This window comes from Daldinia decipiens (assembly GCF_022478715.1).
Source record: "Daldinia decipiens strain CBS 113046 unplaced genomic scaffold F4813scaffold_15, whole genome shotgun sequence".
Classification (NCBI taxonomy): domain Eukaryota; kingdom Fungi; phylum Ascomycota; class Sordariomycetes; order Xylariales; family Hypoxylaceae; genus Daldinia; species Daldinia decipiens.
The window spans coordinates 454,732-469,619 of record NW_026054558.1 but is presented as its reverse complement, the minus strand read 5'-3'; the positions used below and the strand labels follow the sequence as shown (position 1 = coordinate 469,619).

Below are 14,888 nucleotides of genomic sequence, written 5' to 3'. Positions count from 1 at the left end.
AGCTACCTGTAACCCAGAGCCAGACATTCCTGTGTAACACTCAACTTACCAACACCACCCGGTTTCTCCTATCCTCCCATCTAAGAAAAGATCTCGTTCCTCCCGAGCGATCCCTCCGGGTCCCTACGCCTTCAGCCGCAGACCCTACCTAACGTACCTAGGTACCTAGGTAAGTAGCCAAGACCACCACATCTCTAATAGCCTTTCATCCCCCCGCAAGTAAACCCATCCCATCCCATCCCGTCCCGTCTCGTCTCGTCCAACCCTGCCCCGCGCTCTTCGGACGACGCCGAGCGGGCATGTAACACTGCGCGCACACCGCACTCCTAACCATACCGTTTCCGGACCCCGAAGGAAGCGATCCCGCGTACGTAAGCCCTGCCCCCCCCCCCCTCCCCCCAAACGCCATGGGCCCCCCAGGCGGCGTGTAATTGGGCGGTGCTGGGATTAAATATCTCCGGTCAGCCTTACGACAGCAAACCCATGGATTCCTGAAGGAAGCAAGAGCGCCTATGTACATAGGTAGGTACCTATGTAGATACCACATCTACCCTCCTTCCCCTCCCCCTTTCTCCCTCCCTCGCGATAGGTACTACCTAATCTGATCTGATAGCGGGACCGCCAGACCCTAGCCCTATGTATGAGGTAGGTATGCACCTCGCTTAGTAAGGCATTATTATGCCGTGCGCTGAGAGACTACCTAAAGGTGTGGCGTTTCCCCCCTCTAGCCCCTTATTCTGCTGAGCACAGCAACTGGGTCTAATCTCGATCCCGTTCGGGGGTGTATTCCAAGCAGTGCTACTATCTAAACAATTTACGAAGGAATAAGTCAAGTTACCCATTGGCCTTTCGGGTATGTACATTTACTTCACACAGCAGTCGATGAAACAGATATTGTGCAGAATAAATCAAAAACGCTACTTGGTTAAACACGGACATTGTAGAGTATGAAGTTCGTAATCGTGTATATCCAGTCCAGCTGTAGATCACATCCTGCTGGTGTAGAGTGCCTTTTGGCCTAGATCTATCTTCTATATACGCAGTGGTATCTCTAAAAATCCCGTCCTAAAGCCCCTAGCTAACGGCGAGAAAGAAAGAAAAAAAGCAACAAGCGTAGGGTTTAGAAGAGAAGAGAAACGACGAAGAACCACCCAAATGAATCGAGAACCCAGACGCCTAACTAATGCTGAATAAAAACCAAATTATAGATTCATTGCCTTTCATGTATCATCTCTCACGTCCTTGGTGCATCTACTCTGCTGGAGAGTACTTCTTTCTCTTACTGGGTCTCCGGCCTGTCTCGTCGCCAACAAAGTGATTCTTGTCGATTTGGTGTTGGCGTAGGTTATCCTGGCGGTTCTTGTATTGACTATTGCATCCAGGGAAAGGGCATTTATAGATTACCGGTGGTCCAGTTGAATGCTGCATCTTCTTGTGCTTTGCCATACTGCCTTTGAACCATTGGGGGTCCCCCTTCGGGCGGTATCCACAAATATCACAGGCGTCATTTGCTTCCACTTTCTGAGCCGAGGAGGATATCGGCTTCAGTGGTAGTTCGACGTGGGCCGGCGATAGAGGCTTCGGTCGAGCGGGAACAGTAATCGATGGCGAGAAGCCAGTCGAAGCCGCAAACGAATTGTCGGGGGTTTCGGTGTGAGAGGCGGTTTCAGCGAAAGCTTCGGTCGTAATCGTCGGGGGTGGAACACTGGAACTGATATCTTGAAGGTCGAGGGGGCCAAGCTCCGGGTTAAAATTTGGAGTACCAGTGAGCCCCGTTTGACTTTGCTGAGAAGGACCTGTGCCAAGATTCACGAGAAACTCTCCTTCAATACCAGTGGTGTTATCAAAAGGAAATGTATCGAGAAATTGGTCGTACGTTGATTCAGGTAGGTCTAATGAATACCCGGTAGGATTTCCTTGAATATGCTCGGGACCAGACGCAAATGTTTGAATAAGAGCTTCTACCAACGATATTCCTAGAGCCTGGTATCCTGTTCTTGATTGAAGTCCCTGTTTAGAGTAAATCGGATCACAAAGTCTCCTGACTTGCGGGATGAATTCGTTAAAGAGGTCGGAAGAGTCTAAAGAGTTCTGTCGTCCTCATTGTTAGCTAGTACACGAAGAGTAATTCATGGCATAAGTCGAGCTTTTTGATACCGAAAGCGACCATTCCGACTGGCTCGAGAAAAGCCATCTATCATTCGTATCTAGCGTGGGGGAAACTTACTTTGCCGGCTTGCAACATCGCAAGTTCGAATTTGCGAACGGTGGTGATCTCCCCAACACGAACCTTTTGCCCAATTTCGCCGAGTCTTGGTAGTAGCATATCAGAATGTCCGAATCCCGAACTTAAACTTTGAATAATATAATTGGCCGTTATTAAAAAAGGACTGTCGTCTAAAGAGCCTGGGTGGGTTTCCGCTACATGGGTGGAATAAAGGTGAGATGTGAAAACCTCATCTGATTTCGGTGGACCATTGGCTATGACGGAATTTTCGAGGTCTATTGGTGCGGTTAGCGGGATTGTGTAGCTAACACCATAGATGTGACTTACCATCAAGGAAGTTCTGCCCTACGGCAACAAGAGGATCGGTTTCCAAATGGATCCTCGGGCCTGTTCGATACTCGGGTTCTTTACCCTTGGAACTTAACGATCCATCTGCACAGTCTCCTCTAAAGACATGCGATTGTTCCCCTGGCATCGGCTGCCAGATTGCTACTACGATCTGCGTATAATATTCACGATGGGCTGGCCCAAGGAAGCGTCGGTAAGTAAGAGCTTGTTGGTAGAGTGTGCTACAACGAGTTGAAAGTTCGCTTTCGTAGATTACGAGGGAGAGAGCATAAATAAGATGTATAAAGCAGATGTAATCAAACGGGTCTGTAGGATTACCTCCCTGCAGCATTCTCCTCAGGCTCGAGAGACCGTTTAATGCCACGGCTTTCGGTGATTGTGTTTGAAGTTGCTCGACTAACGGATTTCCTTCGACGTGCGATAGTTTATACCTTGAAGATGTGATATGTTCTTGTAGGGCGTCCCATGCCGACTCAACAAGGGTCTTGGTCTCTGGGCTGCGATCTGATGGCTCGAGAAATCCTGACGGCATACTCGTGGGCTTGGTGTTAGGTCCCGTAAACATCATATTGACGGAAGTCGAAAGCGAGATCTCCGTATTTACAGACTGCATCCATGAGTAATTATCCTTTGGCTCAAAAGAGAACATCAACGGATCAGAGAGTCCGCGGGGTATGGATAACAAATCATCACCTGGTAGTTCAGACATGTCGTCGACCATGTAGTCACACCTGTCGTCCGGGCATGGGGATGTGGGCTTTGCTGTATTTGAGATATCTTCAGACCGGGATGCCGGTAGAAAGTCACTTGGACTCAAAGGTGTTATTGGGGATGTCATCGCCGTATCAATACTTGAGCCCATAGTCCAGGCCCCGGAACTGCTTGAACCTGCGCTCCATGGAGTAATTGGTGAAATGTTATGCGAGCTTTTTGTTGATCGAAGCGACGAGCTCGGAGAAAGGCGTTTCGTACGGGGAACGTTCCTGTAACGGTCTATGTGAGTATCTAAGGCCAATGACGGTCGGTTGCCCCCTGGGTTTGTATGTGTTAAATTAGGCGGAGGCATGGAACCGTCTTGATGATGTTGTTGCGTTAAGTAGGGCGCTAAAAGCTCACTGTGCCTCGGAAGTATAGTTGTTTGGGAGGGCATTGTAATCCCCGGTGTAGCATTGTGCTGTTGATCTGGGGTCGTGTGGAAATCTACGGGTTGTGTGGCATAGTTGATAGGATCGAGTTCAGCTGTCGGCAGCATCTGTCTAGAGTCTAACTCATGTATTTCTGTACCATTTAGTTCTATCTGGGGACGAGGCTGGTGCTGGTGCTGCTGGGACTGGCCTTGGTGCTGCTGACGCTGTTGCCGTTCACTTTGCTCTTCCAGGTCGATTACGAGAGAATCGTAGCTGGGGGGAGGTGCTGTAATATCTTCTTGGAAGTTAGAATGCGGTGCCCTTCGTGTCTTGTTGCCTATATTCGAGAAGAAGTTTCTGGCTATGTTGATAATACGTCTTCGTTTGGTCGGGTGACCTATACAACACCGACATTTCCCATCGTTATATCGTTCGATTTTCATGCAGTCGTAGCATACGTATTCACCAGTTTTGAGGTGTTGGCATTTAGTCAGATGTCTTAGCATTGCTTCATGGTTGTCGAATCGCTCTCCGCACAAGAGGAGAGGGCATTTTAGACGTTCGCTTGCTGCCATTCGAACCGATTTGTTTCGCTTGACGGCTGCCCATACGATGAATCTCTGTAATGCACATTCCTCCCCTGGAATCTCTCGAGTCCTTGAGAGGTTAGTATACTCAGAACCATGGTAATATCCCATCGCTACTCACGCGCATGGCGATGGTGCCTGTGGGTTAGATTCCGATCGCAAGCTCGAGTTCGACCGTCGCCTCGAGTCGAGAGAAGGAGACGGTACCGTGGCATGGTGCCCGACCGGCGGGTCTAAATCGAACAAAGCATCATCATCAATAGAGGCCGACTCAGTAGTGGCAAGGCTCTTTTTCGGATCCATTGCTGCAACAGAGGTCTGAGGTCTGATCTATAGACTAGCACTTGAGCGGAATGAGAGAGGTCGGGGCCAAGCGGATCGCCACCGATCCATGACTTTATTTTGAAGGATCTAGAAATTTGTCTACTACCCTGAATATGACGATGTAGGACTTTTTGGTACTGGTGCAGGTGCAGCAGTACTTGTACCCTAGGACCAGCGGTAACGAAGACCGACTAATAAGAACACATCTAGCCATCGGCGACCACTAACAGGCTCCCTCAGAACCTCCCCTTGCAATTACTATCGGCAGTGCGTTTATCTTACCGTTCGCGGCTCACAGGGCTGCATGAGAGTGCGAGCGATGGAGTTGGGGTCCAAAATCCGACTCGGTGAAGTACGCAGGCAACAAGGCAGAATGGACCCCAAATTACGCCTTGTACTCAGATGCAAAAGCCAGCTGAGTGGGAATTGCTTGCTGACTGCAGGACTCGGGCGTGGTCCAATCAAAAGCACAACGTGAAAAGACACAATTGCTTAAGGATAAAGCCAGAACGCGACGCTATTCGAGCTTGAAAGATCTAATGCGAGTCCTTTCATCAAACCTCTCGGGTTTAGACGTATGGGTGCTTTAGTAAATATCGGGAGCCCCTTGGAAATTCTCTTGATGAACGGGAAGAGTTCTCTCCAAAGGCAACCCAAGACCACAGAATCGTGGTAGCACGACCTACCGGGAAGCTGTTGCGAATATTTTGCATTTTCGGGACATGAACTTGTGTTCTCAATTGGTTTAGGGTATCTCGGGGATCCCATGATCAACACCATGATCAATAGCTTTCGGCCATGCACGATGCCTCAGCTTCCGCTAGATAGGTGTGAAAGCGGCAATCGAACTCAACATGAACTCAACATGAGCCATGTTTATTGCATCACTATATTCTAGAGGCCTAGAGAAAAACTAACGGATGCGGTGTCCGGGGGTGGCTTGATATGGTGAGATGGTGATCCATCACCGCCTTGTAGGGCTGGGAAAAGATGACAGAAGCGACATGGGGTTGACGGGGATAAGGGACATTTTAGGAACTTGTCGTGGAGCTTAGGCCATGCCCCGGACTTCTTTTGTCTCTTACGAGATATGTGGCGCGATGTGGCTAGTCAGTGGCTGAGACGGCTGATTCCGCAGTAGGTACCTAGGTACCTATCTATGTAGAAAGTCCAGGAACTCTTCCTTCCAGAAGTCATACCTACCTATGTAAGTCATGAAGGATCAGGTCTTGTTTACATAAGGGGTAGGACTTACAAGTTTTAGACCTGCATCATATGCAACTTCACTTGATCAGTAAAGATGGATATTAGCATAGCATAACGTTAATAGTTTATTCAAGAGTAAATTCCATAACTGAGCTCGGCAAAAGTCATTCGGTATCCGATACATTAACTAACCTAGCTGATTTAATAGTTACTAGGAGATGTTCATATCAACTTCTCCTTTCTACGACAGATACATTTATTCGAATATTAGCCAATTCTATTCCGTCTTGATATATAAACCTCGGGAATACAAGCCACACGAAAAGAAGGATTGATTTGGTGGCTTTACTATTGGAATTCCCGTCTTAATTCAGTCGTACGTACGGATCCGTAGTCTTCATGGCGTAACCGAAAGGTCGGTAAGTCCCCTAAATCGGCTTCTTATGTTGCATCTTTTTTACGTCGCAATACCGAGTGCATATGCAAGCGGGTCGGTCTCATTTATCAGTATGCGGTCGTAGATATGTGTGCCGTGTCATTGGACTTGTCTACTATGTATGTAGTATTTCCCGTCCGGCATCGACCAGTTTGCAACTCCAGTTGCGCAATTTTTTGGTATCTTATAGAGGGCAGAGAGGGCCGACCTTGTTGATCATGACGCATCTATTGGGGCTCTTACGGGGGAAATGGGGTTTGTTGGTCTCGAGTTAATTCGCTACCAGATCTTACGCGTTCAACGTTTCAAGAGACGCAACCCAAGTCTGACTCCTGCTCCTCATCTGGCCCCCCCGCGCTTTTTGTGCCGGGGGTCAGCTCATTTCTTATCAATGGCAGGATGGCTATCCTCTGAATGGATCTTGGCACTACCGGATGAGCATCATGGGATTCACCGTTCCACCCCACGAGGAAGAGCGAGTTTTGACAGCTCTTGTTAGCTTCAAATTCGGACGTCGGCCACACCGGGGACGGCCATTGATCTTCCCATCTAGCCCAACTAGCAAGGGACTCCCCGTCATCCCCATCTACTATCTGGAGTGTGATCGACAATATGTCTGAATGCTCCAAGTAGACGAGGGACCCTAAACTCAGCTAAGGGGACTTATGGGACTTATGGGACTTATGGGACTTAGGGGACTGAGTTGACATGGTATACGACAACCTGCCACACAATCAACCATCTTAAAACTTAGCTAGGGATGTTCTAGGCCCCTCTAGTTTCGTCAACTTCTGTCTCAAAAGAGCTCTACTGCTGTATAACATGAGGAAACCTTCTCGCGACCCATGGCTCTGGTGCACTTTATCTCACGAGGACTGCCACCCAAGACGAACGATAATGGAATAGGCAGGATTTCGTGCTTGCGACAAGCTTATAGTGGCGTCGTCTATAACTCCCATTCGACCATCTCATTCGCCTACTTGACTCTTATCAGATAACCACCGGGTGATCGACTGGTAACGAGCGTTCCCCGCGGGACGATGTCATCAGTGCAGCAGTCCTTATAGGGAAAGGGAAACGGAAAGGGAAACGGCTTTTGGTTTATCTGCGAACTATCTTGCGACAGTTCCAAACATATAAGCATTCCAACTAAGACTGCACTGCACCCCTTTGTCAATCCTTTTTCTATTCGTTTCGTCTCTTCGTCTCTTCATTGTTTAATCCTCCATTGTTTAATTCTCCATTCATCTCAACTTATCCGTAACCTATTATTTCTTGACGTTGTCGTCATTAATAAACCCAAACCCAAATTATCTCCCCTCCATCTCGGCTCGGGCCCGTCGCTTATTAGAGCTGGGCCTTGTCGTCATTTGTTTTTATTTTTTTTTTCAGGGTCCAAGATCCTTGGAGTTCCAAGCAGTTGGTAAAACCTACTTTTTTTTTTAATTACCTACTGTGTAAAAAAAAAATATTTTTATATTTACTCCTGAAGCAGGCCACAAAATTTTTATTGCCCGCCTCAAAGCTGGGCTAACCACACACAACGTCGAGATGGCGCACGTGGCACGAGAGTTAGACCTGAATGCCTACTATGGGCCCGGCACCGTTATGGACAGAATGAACGCGGTGCCGGGCTTAAAGACAAGTACAGGTAAGTAGACGATAGTCTTTTCCTTTTAAATACCCTCGATTTTATAGTTGTCCTCCATGTTAGTCTCGTGCTGCTCCGCCCTCCGTTTATTTCGAATTGAAAGTTCAATCTCCGCCGTCTCATTCCATGTTTTTTCATGAGTGACATGGTGTAACCTTCACCTCGCATCCGTAAGTCGCAAAACATCGCATGAGTTGGACGAGGTGGAAAGCAAAAGTTAATTATTCGGTTCGGGCCTAAGACAAGGAGAGTAGAGTTATTAGCATCGGCAAAGCTGATCAGCACCTTCGGGCCACAGCATTCTTCTTCTTCCTACGGGCAAATCTCGTCGTCAACCCTTCAGCAATATCAACACCGGATATGGCACCTGCACCGTCAAGTGCGCTTCCGCCGCCTTCGCCGTCACTACTTGTCACGGTTGACCCGCCTACCAACCCAATACCGCAAGATCTGCCCCCGCTATCTGTCGGCATTATAGACGGCGAAACCAACAAGCTAGATGCGCTGAATCTAGTAACAGACTCAATAGCCCAGCAGCGACAGTCATCTTCGTACCATTTAATTTTCCACCCGTACTTGCTGGCTATTTTGGCCGTGGGCCTCAGTATCGCTTATCAGTATTCCTGGCGCATAAAACGGGACGTCGGCACGGCGCTGATGTTGCATTCCGGGGTGATTATGACATATTTAATGGCCATTCGGTATTTCACGGGCCAGTACATACAAGTAGCCGAGAGCATGAAATGGAGTTGGATGGTATCCGAGGATGGCGAGGAGGACACCGTCATCGGCGTGCGATTTGGGAATGATCTGATTGGTGCTCTGGTATTACGACTCGAGCCAAATCTGAGTCTAGCTGGGAAGAAGCGGAACCGAAATTCGGTGCTTAAAGGTGGGAAAGGCGTGATCCGAGCCTGGACGGTCAAGTTGAAGTATCGACACAAGGGTGTCGGTTCCGATATGCTCCACGAAGCCGTCAAAGTAACGAGGGAAAGGTGCGGCAAGGACGCCGAGGTTGGATTCGCGAAGGAACACGCTAACAGCACTACGGTACTGCCCGAAGCTTTCAATGGGCCGTTTAGAAAAGAGGAACAAAGAGCCGCAAAGGCTTTAGAAAAAGTTCTAAACGAATGGGAAGGCAGTAAGCGAAGACGAAAACTATAGGTTAGAGGCTCGTAGGAACGGTCAATTGGCGTTTGGCGGTTATGTGGTTATCTGGTTACAATATACCCCCGTTCGTTTAGAGTAGCTCTGCCTTATAGATAGGTAATCAATCGTTTCTTCTGGAGGCTTTCTTTCAGACTTGAATTCTATGTTCTGGGTAACCGTGTAATGTCACAGCGCTGATGTTCCAACTAGCTGCGTTCAAAGAGCAGAGATAAAAGTAAATCCATAACCATCCATCCATCCATACACCAATAGTCCCAATCAGGCCGTTAAAAAAAAAAAAAAAAAAAGCCAACTCTATTAGTTCTTTCCACTACATTGTACCTTGGCTTGAACATACTCCTCATATAAAAGCCAATCTTCAAGAGTTTACCGCTTTTTTGGCGGTCCGCCGCTTACATCGTCGAAACCGTATATGGGCCGGCCAATCCGTTTCAGAGAATGTAAGACCTGCGATGAAAAAAAGGTTAAGGCCAATATCACAAGATGACAGGCTAGCTAATTTGGAGGATGACGAGTAACTTACATCGTTGATAGTGACCGTTTTCTTCTGTCGGTATTCTGTGTAAATAACACAATCCCGTATGATCTGTCCCCGGACGCGACATTTAGTACAATGCAAGCAAACCAATCGGGGTTACGTCGCACGAGTTATTGCATAGGTAGGTAGGTGCATACCTCTTCGAGCCTCGCTTTTAAGGCCACTCGCACTTCATCGTAGATTTGTGCTGATATTCGCTTGACGCCACCTCTACGGGCTAGTCGTCTGCCATGAAATTAGAATGAAATTGGATTCAAATCCATTATAAGGACGAATGCCGTAGGAGAAGTGTAGTAAGATGAAAGTAAGATGAAAAATGAGGCCGGAGTAGATTGGAGGCGTTTGGGTGTGAGCTAGAGACGTACCTGATAGCGGGCTTGGCTAGAAATTGGATTGTACGTTAGCGACCCATTGACGGTTGATTGCTGACTGTTGGCTGTTGAATTTAAGATTTCCCCGACGGATAAGTTACTTACTAACTCCCTGAATATTGTCGCGAAGTATCTTACTATACGACGGTTAGCTATGACAAAGCGCTCACTTGCTTATACGCATAGTCTAAAATACCGGTGCCGTTTGATCCCCTGTAAGCACAGCAAGTTAGCAAGTTAGCAAGTTAGCACGACACGCACGTCCACGCCATCGCGCCTCAGACTAGAACTAGGGTAATTTACTCCTTTCCCGCCGAGGCCCTTCCCACCTTTGCCTCCTCTAGCAACGTGCTTGCCTGGCATAGTGTGAAATCAGAATAGTTCCACCTGGTTAATCGACACGGAAACAGGAATGGTACGCGCTATGGCTGTGTGAGTTGCGTGAGACAATACATGTAGGATGTGGAGTTGGGCGTGGGGAAAAGCAACCATCAGGAGATTTGAATCTTAGCGTTGAAGCTATACGTATCGATAAGACGCTGTTGCCTTCCACTATATGTACCTACCTACATACATCGTAGCTGTTGCCTTAACTGTTGCCTTATATCAACATAGAGCGGGGTAACTGCCTTGATGTAACGGAAGGTAGGACACTCAAGGTACCTTAGGTACCTACCTACATAATGTACATAAAAAAGCACGTCTTTTACGTGATTTATATGCCTACTTGCATATGCGCAAGCTATATAGCTTATGGGCAGAAACCATTCGATTCTTATTCTTTCCAAGTCATAGTTGACTACCCTGGACATTCTATTTTTTATTAAATATCTTATCCAGTTAATAATATCCGATAATGAATATGGTTGACTGCAAGGTAGCAATATATGTTCGCTGTAAGCTTACATAATACATTTAGACTTGGTTGATACTCCTCAATATAGACTCACATTTCAATAATACATATATACTCACCTTACTTGTAGTTGATAGAATCTATTTGAGTACTCTCAATCCTATATTCTATTGTCCCACGTAAGACTTCCAAGAACAATGATTGTATTCATGAGGTATCCTTATTAATGCAACCTAAAACCTATAGATCGTACATGATTTCGAATGGTGGAATCCGAATATAGTTTACACCTTGGCATCTCAACGAGTGATCATGTACTTCTATGAACTCTAGTATCCCTAACTTGTTCTGATGCAATATCCTGACCGTATGCTAACTGGAGGAAAGCAAATATAGCATAGCCAAACCCCTCCGCTGGAATGGAACGCTTAAACCAAGCATCCACATTCTAATAGCAATGCTAGTTGCTGCTCTGCCTTGCTCATTCTGTCGGCATTAAGCATATGCAATATGCTTGACTTTAAGCCCTAGCGAATTACTCCGTTGCGGATATGAAAGTTGCTTCGCTGAACAGCCGTCCCTCTTCGGTAATCTCTTGATCCCCGATCTTGAGCTTTAACACGGAAGGGATATTATGGGGGAAAAACTGCACACGTGGTTAGAAATGAAACGCATTCTAAATGGCTACCTCGGTAAACCTACTTGATAAATGTATGGCTTAGTTCCCGCCGCATTGGCAACAATTTTCTTGACGAAACCAGGAACTTCCGCCATGACGTCAATCCTATCAACTCGCTCGCCCACAGCGCATTCGATAACGGCCTCGACGGGCTTTCCGTCCTTTGTGGTACCGGACCAGGTAAATCTGATATCGGTGGGCTCGGGCCAGTCGTTCTCAGTGTCCTGCTTTGTCTTAAGATGTGTGGCGCTACAGTTGGGTCCAGCAGTGATAATTTCCCCTTCTTTGGCAATCCCGCCGACGCCTACCACGGTCGTTCCATACGATGGTGGCGTGGTGAACTCCATTAGGATTGCGGAATACGTCGGTCCTTGATAGTTGAGGAAATTCCACCGGGCTGCCAGATGGTGAGGCTTCATACCCTGCAGAGCGTGGGAAAGGAACGCCTTCCCTTTGAAGTCGATGGGTCCATTCTTCGTCATAACGCTCCCCTCAGCTGAACACCTTGGCCAGAACGCATGTCGCATGGAACCCCACGGGTGAGATAGGTCTGTACCGAACAAGCTCTTGCCATCCTTGCCGACAACGAAGCCAGGCGCCACCTTTGTTATTTTAAGATTGACGATACATTGAGGATCGTTCATCGACTTGATTGTGTAGGAGTTCCCATCCCCTGATAGTTCTACGGCGCAATCGGTGGCAAAAAAGCATGTTTTATCTTCGCTGAACTCGGCGTGGCTCAAGGGCGAAGAGCTCCATAGGGGTTTCGAGCCGTCTGTGTAGAAGACCTTGCAGTTGAACTGGCAAGTGGTGCGGATGCCGCTTCAAGGAATGTCAGCTTGATCGAGAAGCAGCTGGGCGGTTGAAAACTCATACGCCACATTGCTGTAAATGACCTGAGCAAAATTTAAATGGCCACTATCCGCCATGAAATAGAAGGTTTGGCTTTCGACACAAGTCGATTCCATAGCCTCCCATTTCATGTCATCCCTGGTTAATTCCGTATACGGCGTCGTTTTGGCATCTTCGGCGACTGATCTTATGGCCGAAGCGCCATAGATGGGCTCTTCCGTGCCCACGACATTAGCCAAACTAGACGACCGGTTAGCTGAGTACGCCAGGTACGGAGACTAGGGAAATTTGCTGCTGACGTTTGTTTTGCCCAGTTGAACATGGTGTAGAAAACGGGATAATCTGTCTAGGTGTTGATGATAGATAAATAGAAAAAGGAGATAATATAAGCTGACTAAGGTGGTAGGAAAAGAAGGAGAAAAGAGCGGTGATAGTGGTGGTTCGTTAGGAAGATATGCTCTTAATTAGTGTAGAGAGAAGACGGAAGTAGTTCAAGCTGTCGATATTTGGCGGGGTCCTCGAATAGAGTTTATGTACCTCTGTACCTGACATTCCACTATTTACATACATGTACCTAGGTACCTACACAGTACCTAAAACCGGATTTGAATTAAGGTTGAGGCGTTCTCAAAACTCCACCGTGGCTGATGTAGAATTCTTGAACTTCCACCAACGAAATTGGGGCTTTTTTTTTTTATCCAAAACATTAACGATCAGCCCGTCCATTTCCTCTTCTTATAACCAACGCCCGATAGTTCTAAGATGTCGAAGGCGCGCTCGGTTGGCTTTGGCGGCGACCAGATGGTTAAGCTCATAGTGGGAGCTGGAAAAGCTGCCCCTAGTCCTCCAGTTGGTCCTGCGCTTGGAAGTAAAGGTGTTAAGTCTATGGATTTTTGCAAGGTAAAGACAAATCCAGTCGCTAATGTGATGCGCTGTAATTGATAGCCATGCGTATATAGGAATTCAATGCGCGAACGGCACACATTATACAAGGCACGCCCATGCCGACCCGAGTAACGGTACGAGCAGACAGATCATTCTATTTCGACGTTCGAACACCACAGACTTCGTGGCTTCTCAGGAATGCGGCAGACCTACCAGTCAATAAGAAGGGGAAGAAAAAAGCTGCGAGCCAGCCGGGACACGAAATAGTAGGCACGGTTACTCTGAAACATATTTACGAAATCGCCAAGATAAAGCAGTCCGAGCTACGGCTCTCCGGTCTTTCGCTAGAGGGTCTTTGCAGGGCCGTTATTTTCCAGGCCAAGTCAATGGGTATTGCTGTTGTTGCATAGACGGAGGGCGATCCCGATTTAATCGCCTTTTGTAACATTATGCGTCAGAGCGAACGGGACGGGGTTGGTTGTCGATTTCGGACCCTCTGTTATGCTTGTACAAGCAAGCTTTTGGCATGTATCACTAAAACAGCACGAAATATGAGGATCAAACGCAGAGTCCCTGATGTGCGTCTGCATGTGGTGCCTAACGCGGCGGAAATATTGAAAGTTGCCTCCCCGAATATTGCGACGATCGGGAGCCTTGGAGACTACTAATATATCGCTCCCTCCTCAGGAAATTCATGTAATAGTCTCTACCAGAATTGACAATCTATAAAAAGGGCTACATGGAAATTATATTGCTGATTGCTTGTTAGGTGATAAGTAGTTAGAATTACCTACCTCTCTACTTGTATGAGGGTAGTATTGGTGCTCCAAGACAGTTGTCAATGTGCTACCTACCTCCTACATAAGCTATAAAGCGATCTCGGTCTGGCTTACACAACTTGAAGAGGCATCGATGAGGCGAAAAGTCCAGATCTTCAGGTTTAGAGAGATCTTATTGAATGATAGTTATACCAACTGAAGAAGTACCTACTTATCTTATTAGATACCTATGTATATAAATGTTAGTTGAAAAGAATCGAAGCAATTATCAATCTGTACACCCTCGAAACACTTTTACGGGCACAATAATTGGCTTCCAAATATCTTCTAGAATGTCTAACTAGAACAACGTGGGTCGTGGAATACATAGCCTAGCCAGCCAAGCTTTTGCATGTGAGCAATTCAATGTTTGGAAGCTAGCACAAGTGCAAGGATGCCACTAACTTTGCGCAACATGTCAGTCGTACCGCGCATACTTAAATCCCGTATTCGTACGAATAAAAGCTTGGCCTGAGGGGTTTTTATTTATTTATTTTTTCTATTTTTTTTCCAAGTTGGCCATTTACATAGACCCCGTCGAATTTGGATTGTGCTGAACGGTTAATGTTAGACACGCTATGGTTCTTCAGGAGAAACAACGATCTGAAGTAAACCGCGTTGCCGGTTCGTGGAACTTGTGGTAGCCATACCATACGCCATACCATACCAAACTCATCAAAGTGCTGCTCGGACAGATGTCTCAAACGGATTCGTCTCCAAATTTTGACATTCTGATAGGTCGTAGACAACAAGAATATTGGTCCGAGTCCCAAAGCTATGGGTATACCGTTTGAGCAATTGGCGGGCGTTTCG

At 47.1% G+C, this 14,888-nt stretch overlaps 5 protein-coding genes across 5 annotated transcripts; 2 read left to right on the top strand and 3 right to left on the bottom strand.

The window, feature by feature from the left end:
* Positions 1-1,057: 1,057 nt before the first annotated feature.
* On the bottom strand, positions 1,058-4,848 carry F4813DRAFT_65284 (uncharacterized protein). Its single transcript, XM_049248738.1, has 4 exons — positions 4,411-4,848; positions 2,555-4,359; positions 2,228-2,502; positions 1,058-2,091 (listed from the first exon to the last, which is right to left on the bottom strand). The coding sequence occupies exons 1-4, from the start codon at positions 4,590-4,592 to the stop codon at positions 1,252-1,254; spliced, it is 3,102 nt and encodes a 1,033-aa protein (XP_049099925.1). The 5' UTR covers positions 4,593-4,848; the 3' UTR covers positions 1,058-1,251.
* Positions 4,849-8,200: 3,352 nt separating this feature from the next.
* On the top strand, positions 8,201-9,363 carry F4813DRAFT_358550 (uncharacterized protein). Its single transcript, XM_049243247.1, has one exon. It carries the CDS (start codon positions 8,267-8,269, stop codon positions 9,068-9,070), a length of 804 nt encoding a protein of 267 aa, XP_049099924.1. The 5' UTR covers positions 8,201-8,266; the 3' UTR covers positions 9,071-9,363.
* On the bottom strand, positions 9,257-10,649 carry F4813DRAFT_65296 (histone-fold-containing protein). Its single transcript, XM_049248739.1, has 8 exons — positions 10,552-10,649; positions 10,289-10,407; positions 10,182-10,198; positions 10,091-10,122; positions 9,980-9,995; positions 9,752-9,839; positions 9,600-9,662; positions 9,257-9,523 (listed from the first exon to the last, which is right to left on the bottom strand). Exons 2-8 carry the CDS (start codon positions 10,346-10,348, stop codon positions 9,443-9,445), a joined length of 357 nt encoding a protein of 118 aa, XP_049099923.1. The 5' UTR covers positions 10,349-10,407; positions 10,552-10,649; the 3' UTR covers positions 9,257-9,442.
* Positions 10,650-11,025: 376 nt separating this feature from the next.
* Positions 11,026-13,006, bottom strand: F4813DRAFT_358535 (oxidative stress survival, Svf1-like protein). The gene is made up of 4 exons (XM_049243246.1): positions 12,672-13,006; positions 12,397-12,612; positions 11,544-12,342; positions 11,026-11,487 (listed from the first exon to the last, which is right to left on the bottom strand). Exons 1-4 carry the CDS (start codon positions 12,692-12,694, stop codon positions 11,377-11,379), a joined length of 1,149 nt encoding a protein of 382 aa, XP_049099922.1. The 5' UTR covers positions 12,695-13,006; the 3' UTR covers positions 11,026-11,376.
* Positions 13,007-13,134: 128 nt separating this feature from the next.
* F4813DRAFT_389218 (ribosomal protein L11) lies at positions 13,135-13,667 on the top strand (the record flags this gene model as incomplete). The annotated part of the gene is made up of 2 exons (XM_049246798.1): positions 13,135-13,272; positions 13,332-13,667. 2 exons carry the CDS (start codon positions 13,135-13,137, stop codon positions 13,665-13,667), a joined length of 474 nt encoding a protein of 157 aa, XP_049099921.1.
* Between the last annotated feature and the right edge of the window lie 1,221 nt (positions 13,668-14,888).